This window comes from Wyeomyia smithii, chromosome 1 (assembly GCF_029784165.1).
Source record: "Wyeomyia smithii strain HCP4-BCI-WySm-NY-G18 chromosome 1, ASM2978416v1, whole genome shotgun sequence".
Lineage (NCBI taxonomy): Eukaryota > Metazoa > Arthropoda > Insecta > Diptera > Culicidae > Wyeomyia > Wyeomyia smithii.
In genome coordinates this window covers 163,089,560-163,098,323 of record NC_073694.1, presented here as the reverse complement: position 1 = coordinate 163,098,323, position 8,764 = coordinate 163,089,560, and the positions used below count along the sequence as shown (strand labels likewise).

Sequence of the window (8,764 nt, the reverse complement as noted above, 5' to 3'; positions counted from 1 at the left end):
CAGTACAAATTATACCGAATTGTTTTGATTTCACCCCACCACCCATCAAAGTGAACAATCACCAAATCATTGGTACGTTATTAATGCTTAGTACGTTTGTATGAGTTCGGTTATGGGCTCTATTACATGAGTCACCTTACTCGATTGACAAATTTTGGTATAAAAGTAGCCGAGTAGAGTGAATTGCAGTCGAGTAGCTGGACTGAGTCGACATGTTGCTGGTTCGTAACTCAACCAGGTTTTAGTCGACATTCCTAAGTATATTGTATACTGCGTGATTCGACAGTGACTGTAGTAATAGGACACTATATAACCACATTCACACAAAGTTCATTAGGGGCCAATTCAGTAAAAGTCCGGCAAACATAGATGACATTTCATATTGCTGAAAATCAGTGGTGGGCACAGCTAACCGAAAATTTAGCGACGCTAATCGCTAAGTCGCTAACCGGGAAATTTAGCTCGATAATCGCTAAACGCTAAACGCTAAACCCACATTAGCGGAACTTTCGCTAATCGCTAATCGCTAACTTTTTAATATGTAAATAGTCATATCGCTATATTTATTGCTCATGTTTTGTAAGATTTGGACCCCTTTGATCTATTTTGGTTAAACAAACGAAAACAATTACTTTTTAAAGCTATTTACAGTAAGAGGTTCACGAAACGGTATTCATATTTGATTTTGTAAAAACAAGAATAACAAAAGTTATTTAGCTTGCATTGAAAATAGATACTCTTAGGAATGTTTTCATGAAAATTCAATTATTATCTGAATCGAAAAAATAGAACCAAAGTTCTTATAATTTCAAGCGCATTGCAATTCATCAAAGTTCTTGGTGTGCCAAAAATTCAATCTAGACCTTGTGCTTGTTCTTCGAAATGCTCCGTGGCTTGTACGATAACTGGAACTCTATTCTAGGGTAAAAAAATCTGACAAAAGTAACTTTCGCAGTAAAGTATGTTCATCTTTCGAAGCAATTTACGTACGCCATCAGCAATTCACAGTTTTTCTAAATATTTCTATTGTCGCTTCTTCACAAAATTTAGCGAATTAGCGATTAGGGTTTCGAAGGTCAAACTTTTAGCGACGCTAACAGTTTCGCTAACCAGCTCAAAAATTAGCGAAATCGCTAAATCGCTAACTGAATTTTAGCGTCGCTAATTAGCGAATTAGCGGAATGGTGCCCACCACTGCTGAAAATTCAATAAAGTCCCGTCAAACAGAATGACATTTCACATTGCTGAAACGTTCAGTAATTTTTCATTGCTGAATGGATTACTGAAGTTTTAGCGTGGCAAAATTCAGTGAAAGTTTACTAAATTTCACCAAAAAAATGTTTAGTGTGCAAATTCTCGAATCCAAATTTAGTAATCATTACTGAAATTCAACAATAAAAATCATGTACTGAAATTTAAGCAATCTAAATGTGTACTGAGCATTCAGCATTTAGTTTTGATTTACCGACATTCAATATTTTTAGCTTCGGTTGCTGATATTCGGCATACTTCGTTGACTGACGTGCACCGCACTGCCGCTCATAGCAAGTCCGTCCCATTTGCGTTTTGGTGCTGACGAGAATACAGCAATTGAAAATCGTAACGCTTTGGGTGAAATTTGGCACTCAAATGCTTTTTTAATCAAGACCATCAACAGAATTTAGTACTGCAATGACAATCTAACACTTTTACATCATAAAACTTGTATAAACACCAAAATTTGACTAAAATTTGTTGAAAATCATAAGCTGGGACTCACATGCGATTACTTTTACGGTACGTAGCCAGAATGATAGCAAGTCAGTCCCATAGCCGGCTACGACCGGTGATGAAAAACAAACTACTGCAAATCAATGGCGGTGCTATAGCTTGCGTTTGGAATGAATCCATCGCTGGTCAATTCATAAATGATCTTCTCTCGTGCCTTATTAAACAAGTTTTTTGTGTGAAGCATAACATAATGTACCAACTGCGCCGCTCAGAATAAAATTAGATTTTGTTTTTACATTTGATACTACTGATAAATTCGAAATCAGTGTAGGTAACTTATTCTAAATTTTCCTGAGAGCGGTCACACGTTCGTGACGGCGGACAGCTTCGACATAGCAGTGGAAGCAAATATGAAAGAACAAATATAGCTTAGGAAAATGTTTGCTCCGTTAAAAAACAGTAAGTAGCATACCGAAGTATTTGATATGACTGACAAATTCTTCAAAACGAAATTCACGACAATAATGTTACAATTCTGGCCCACGTATTTACATAAAATACGAAAAGTAGTATTTACTCAAGAATGCTTTAACAAACAATACAGTGACACGCCTGAAGCGTTCATTGTCAACAACCAACAGCTGAAAAAAGCTACTGGTGGAAACTTTGTCTTGAAGAAAACAGTGTACTATCAGCTAGAGCCACACAATGTAGAACGTGTAAAATTCAATCAAACCTCCTATCGAATATCACTTGGTACATCCAATCCTAAACCTGAAGACCATAAGTTGTGGTAAATATCACATTTTTCATAATCATAATTGGCTGTGGGGTTCAATTGCGAAGATTTTTGCAATGGGACCGACTTGCGATCACTTTGGCTATGGGACAAACCGACTTGCTATTTTTTTCATAGTTCCTCAGAACGAAGTATTCAAAAATATTTGTTCTATCAAAAGTAGACATAAAAAGGAATTGATTCCATAAATAAACTCAAAATTGACAAAAATGCAATTGGGACGGACTTGCCATGAGCGGCAGCGCAGCTGTCAAAAAAAGTCGTTATCAATGTGCTTAATGCGCGTTAAAGTTTGTGATGCAGGGAAGAATTTTGTTTAAAAAAAATTCAGAGCCCGGAGAAGTGCAGCAGTATCAGAAAGCCGATCGTTGGGACGTGTTAAAACTATTTGGTTAGTAAAAAAGTTAATTTTTCTTGTTTTTTTCAGTTCGACATGCGGTAGAGGGAGCTGGCGGACATTTAGAAATGCCATCGGATCGGCGGCTAATTATTCGGGGATTTAACTAATTTTTGTAAAATAAAGCTAAAAATCGAATAAATTATAGGCAAAATCAACTCCAAACGAGTTTTAAGACCCATACCACAGAGAACAGACATTCATGTTCATATAAACGAATTTGAAAATCGTGTGTAAAAATTTGAATCAAAATACATTAATACGCTAACGACACCTGTCTTGTGGTGCCCCAGTTGCACTGCATAAATATTGCTGTATCGATATTTTATCGATATCTGTGCTTGGTTTTTAAGTGATGCGAGCGCCACATAGCGGGAGCATTACCACTTGCTGTCAAATGACGGTTGCAAGTTTTCACACATCTTTTGAAAATAAGATGAACGTCTGTTCTCTGTGCCCATACGAAGAATTCCAGTCTATCTGATATTTCAGTAATCCTTTGCTAAATTCTCAATTAAATGCTGTCAAAATACATTATATCCGATATTGCTGAGTTTTCAGCAATGCTTTGAATAATGCTGAAAATTCCGTATAAGTCTGTCACACATGGATGACATTTCATAATGCTGAAAATTCAGTAAAGTACCGTCAAACAGAATGACATTTCACATTACTGAAATGTTCAGTAATCTTCCATTGCTGAAAGGATCACTGAAGTTTCAGCGTGGCAAAATTCAGTAAAAGTTTACTGAATTTTAGTAAAAAAAATTTTGGTGTGTATTTTGCGCAGCGATGCCAGATGGAAGACATGTCTTCAAATGGAAGCAGGGGGCTCTTGTGGCTGTCAAACTCCATACATATTCCATCTACCACTCATTGATTCTGGTACCAGCGTTTCTGGTACCCACTTTTTGGTTGGTTTGCCCTAAAACAAGTGTAATAGAGTAAACGTCCCATTTTCTTGGTAGACTTATTCTTGAGTAAATGTTGTTTTAGATGGCAAAAAACAAGAGCTCAACATTTGTTTTCAGTACATTGTGCACTTTCAATGAATAAGATAAGTTTTATAAGCATTTAAAATGAAATATTACCGCCGTGTTTAATTTATGATTGGTAGACAAAATGTTGACGTTTATAGGTTCCTGAATGGAAGACATCTACCCTGCGATGAAGACATCTTTTTTTTGTGAAGACACATTAGGAAATATGTCACATGACCCGCATTTTGCAGAGGTGGTGACCTTTTTTTTTTTGCTCGCCAGTTTTTGATTTGCTGGTGGTAACTTTTTCAGTTTTTGGTCGGTCCTAACGGGCCATCTCGGGTTGGAAGACATGTGAAGACATTTTTTATTAGAACGTGAAGACATTTGAGAAATGATCCCTGATTTTGCGTTTCAGCGGAAATTTGCAATACATATTACCACCATCTGTACTTTGTCCAGTTTAACTTGTCTGTACTGTCTGTCTGTAAATACTAGTTCGACGTAACGCCTTTTTTGCCTAATCCCCTTTACTGATTGGCAGTAGAGATCCTCAGGGGGAGAGATAAGCGATAAAAAAAAACCGCTAGTTTGGCAACTAGGTTTCACATATCAGAGGTGCCAAGTCGCTTCTCAAAGCGCAATGTTCACTAACTTTTTTATTCGGCTCGTATAACTGATGGTGACGGTGGAAGTCCTGGGGAATAATAAAGTGCATCACAAAAACCGTGAAGGTTTTAAATTTTATGTTTATGTTTAATTTTATATATTTTCATAATTATTCTGTAGACCATACAAAGGGTTTGTGAGCCACCAGTTAAAAATCACTGTGATGAAGCAACTTTGGAGCACTCTCAATTCATGTTTTAGCAAAAAAACATGAAAAAAGCGTAAAAATAAATAAATTTTTTATTGAACCTTATTGCAATACCTTTCAATGTGTTACCTTTCTTGTTCGTTTGGCTCGAATTTGACTTGTTCGTTTGGCTCACAACACTCTCTTCGCATATCTCACCCTCTGAGTATTGCTAATTGGCAGCATGTTCATTGACAGCATTATTCATTTCAGTTAGCAAAGGAGGAAAAACTCACAGCAAATTGTACGTCCATCCAAGATGGCGGGTGAGTAATACGCATCGTTTCTAGCATGCTATTGAAAATTTCATTTAAACTTCGTTTTTATCATTTCCTGTTGTTTGTTTCATATAGAACTATTCGCCAAGTACACCTGCACCAATTGCCAAGAAGACATTCCCGGAATTCGTGTCCATTGCGTCGTTTGTGCTGGTTTTGAGTTATGTCTCGCGGTAAGTACAAGAGAAAAACGGGTGTATTTCTAGAGCATTCATTTCGCTCTAGGGATTTAAGCAAAATGTGGGACGTCATCATTGTCTGATGAACACATTCGGTGAAGTGATGCCAGTTTCATTTATAGAAAGTTTCGTTGAATAATTAAAAAACTAAAACTGGCAATTTATATATTGCAGTGCTTCGCCGCGGGAGCAGAAATCGGCCAACATCGAAATGACCACTCGTACCAGTTTATGGACTCGGGAATTCTATCTATATATCGTGGCAAAAATGGATGGTCAGCTCGGGAGGAACTTCACCTGTTAGATGCAATCGAGCAGTATGGCTTCGGAAACTGGGAAGACATAAGCAAACACATTGAAACACGTTCACCTGAAGAGGCCAAGGATGAGTATGTTTCGAGATTCCTCAACGGGACGGTTGGACGTCATACCTGGTCGTCAGCCATCGATCAACGGCCACAGTTGACCGATCATACTTCGGATGATACGGGCCCTCTAGGGCAACTGTTAACTCAGAAATTGCCTCCAATGGAATGCACGAACGAGGAGGCAGCTGTTCTAGGCTACATGCCAAATCGCGATGATTTTGAGCGAGAGTATGATCCAACGGCCGAGCAGTTAGTGTCCACTTTATCGCTGCAACCAGACGATGAAGATGTTGATATGTTACTCAAGTTAGCACAAGTTGATATATACACCCGGAGACTCCGTGAGCGAGCCAGACGGAAACGTGTCGTTCGTGATTACCAACTTGTGGCAAACTTCTTCCGGGGCAATGCAAAGCGAGCCCAAATGAGCCGTGATCAACGCGAATTTCGTGAACGCTTGCGTACTTTTTCGCAGTTTTACACTTCGAAAGAATTTGAGGAGTTGATAAGCTCATTAAAGCGTGAACGATCTCTACGCATAGGTCTTTCCGAATTGAATAGATATCGCTGGAACGGTCTTCAGCGCTTGGATGAAGCAGCCCACTTTGAGCAGCATGCTGCAGCCGCACAGCATCGGAATACCGGTCCATACGGCCACGGACGTACGGTAAGTGTAAAAATTACTATTTTATTCGTTGTTTGATATTGTTGCCATTGGGTTTTCTCCGTGGCACCAATCTACCAATATTGATACTATCTCAATTATACATGAGAGCTATTTCAACTAATGATAATCGTCTCTTCTCTTTTTTGTCCTTCTCCGGCTTAATTGAATGAACTGATTAACCACCTAAACTCTGTGTGGATTGTCGGATGGAAAACTCGTCAAACCAATTAATCGAAAATAGCTTGCATGTATAATTGGTCCCAATGGTCAATCGATTCCCGGCTGTATAAGACAAATTTTGACAGGACAACCGAAGCAAAGGCGCCTTATGCGAGACAAACAAGGAATCCTTGGCGTTGTCCAGCTCACAGATAGTAAGAAAAAGGTATGCTTTGTACATTCATTTTTTTTTAAATTTTCTGCTGACAAGAAAATGATTTTTCACAGCGAAAACGACGGCCGAAGCTTAAGTTCCACCGACCAAAGGCTCACGCACCACATCGACGACCGGGTCTTCTCCGACGGCTCATTCAACAGCAGAAACTTCTCGGATAGCTCACGGGGAATGGATCCGTCGAGGCCTCAGCAGGCGAATCATCACAACAGCCTGCAGTCGCCTCCGGATCCGGACTCCGGCGTACAGCTACTCACGTCAAACGAGCTGCAACTGTGCAACTCGCTCAACCTGCCAGTCACGCGATACCTTAGCCTCAAAACCGTGTTGCTTAGTCGGCCTTTGCTCGACCATGGCATCAGTTCGGTTGCGGAGAGCATGGTTAAAAAGTATCTCATTAAATCCGGTTGGCTGCAAACTAGTCCGCAAAACTAGCTGCGAAATAGACATACGTTTCGGTAAGTGTTGTAAAAGCAAAATATGACGATAGTTTCTTCGCAAGTTGGCGGTTACTGCGAAGGCATCGGAATGAATTCTAAATGGTTCTCAACTCTCTGAGGTATCAACTCATGCTGTGTGATTTTTCGATTTTATCACGAACAATCGCGAGTTTGGTTAAATTCGATTTGTATACTTTACTATTGTGTATTCGTACAATTTTAATACAAAATTCACCAGTCTCAAACATGTAAAGCGTCTCATAAGGTTTATTTGAATTTAAAGTACAAAAGCAGAACAATGGATTGTTCAAATGTCAATGTGGTACTGTTATACAACAGCTTTGCGTGCATCTCTCTGGGCAAGCACATATAGAATGCTACTCACATCATCTCATTCTGGAGCATTATTGTAGGACCCTATTGCACTCTTAGCTAACGGAGGATAGAATAATCGTTGCAAGATAATCGAATGTGAATATTGCTACTGGGGGTAAAATCGAAAAACCATCATTTAAACTTAATATACTGCCGAAAAGGCACTCTCATAGAGTAAGGTGGACTGTGCGTTCACGGTAGTCTGGATACAATACTAAATTGACAATGATCATAGCATGTAAAGGACAAATTTCCTTGTGTTCATAGATAGTACTTTGCAATTATCATTGTCAGCTGATCCACCGTGTAAACAGCCAAACGTGGAATATTCCTAGCTATTCGTATTCATGCGTATAATGTCGTCGATAGGTAACAACAGGTTAGGGCATAATGCTATTGAATTTTTACTCAATATTGAAATTAGTAATATACACCAATAATTTGCGTTTCGTTCAGGAGTGATCTGCATCGAAATGCTTTTCCGAATTTCGATTGAACTGTATGCCATAACACACGGTGATCATAATTCGAAACAGCGGTTTTGATCACGTTGCTCCTGAACGAAGTGTAGGATAGAGGTGAGTATTTTTAAGCAGTGCAAACGTGTTACAGATAGCTAATTTATAAATAATAAATTGTAATGATTAGATTGTCATTTGTACTTTATTCCAGTGAACTATCTGACTATTTTTGAAAAAAGTAAGGGTATTTTGTGTTTGTCTCTTAATTGGCAAAAACTGTAATGGGACTGGGTTTTAGCTTGTTTCGAAACGGACTTGCCTAAACGAAATGGGTATAGGTTTGTTGCCTATAAATTACTTTGCTTCGCAGGAATGTGCTCTCTTGACTGTCTCTATGCACGAGAATGGATTGTTTACTATTCATGAAAAAGCCATATCGTTGATGCATACCGCGGCTAACATTTGAAAAGGTCGAACAATTTATGGGTAGTTTGACGAAATACTACTATATCGAGATACATTCATCGGAAAATTAAACTCAAAAATGTGATTAAACATAATCGCTCGTTTTTTGGCACATGTGTGCCAAAATCGAAGCGTGCCAAAAGTAAAACAAGCTTAAATCAAACAGAGCCTCATATGAAAATATAAATATAAAGCCGGCCGTGTCTTGGATACCACCCTCCTACCCTTTTTAGATTGAAATTGTTCTTAATTTGTGATAGGGGAGCGGCTCTTAACGACGCTTTACATAAGACGGGTCAAGTAATTCGATTCGGTTTCAGTCAAGTCAAGTTGTCAAGATACATCGTATTGGGAAAGTCGAGTGAAATTTGAATGGGACACAAATTTTCAAGCGG

The 8,764-nt window shown here is 38.7% G+C and overlaps 1 protein-coding gene across 2 annotated transcripts; it reads left to right on the top strand.

The window, feature by feature from the left end:
• Positions 1–4,967: 4,967 nt before the first annotated feature.
• LOC129726905 (transcriptional adapter 2B) lies at positions 4,968–8,090 on the top strand. Of its 2 annotated transcripts, none has more exons than XM_055684150.1 (5): positions 4,968–5,008; positions 5,096–5,193; positions 5,374–6,234; positions 6,540–6,619; positions 6,682–8,090. In XM_055684150.1, the coding sequence occupies exons 1-5, from the start codon at positions 5,002–5,004 to the stop codon at positions 7,061–7,063; spliced, it is 1,428 nt and encodes a 475-aa protein (XP_055540125.1). In that variant the 5' UTR covers positions 4,968–5,001; the 3' UTR covers positions 7,064–8,090. The 2 variants fall into 2 exon arrangements, with proteins under 2 accessions (XP_055540125.1, XP_055540134.1); XM_055684159.1 differs by having other exon boundaries at positions 6,476–6,619.
• Positions 8,091–8,764: the final 674 nt, after the last annotated feature.

What these genes read in the sequence shown, in the direction of transcription:
- LOC129726905 (XM_055684150.1), top strand. An exon ending in GTTTTGAGTTATGTCTCGCG is followed by an intron (nt 5,194 to 5,373) that starts GTAAGTACAAGA and finishes TATATATTGCAG; the next exon opens with TGCTTCGCCGCGGGAGCAGA. An exon ending in TCACAGATAGTAAGAAAAAG is followed by an intron (nt 6,620 to 6,681) that starts GTATGCTTTGTA and finishes GATTTTTCACAG; the next exon opens with CGAAAACGACGGCCGAAGCT.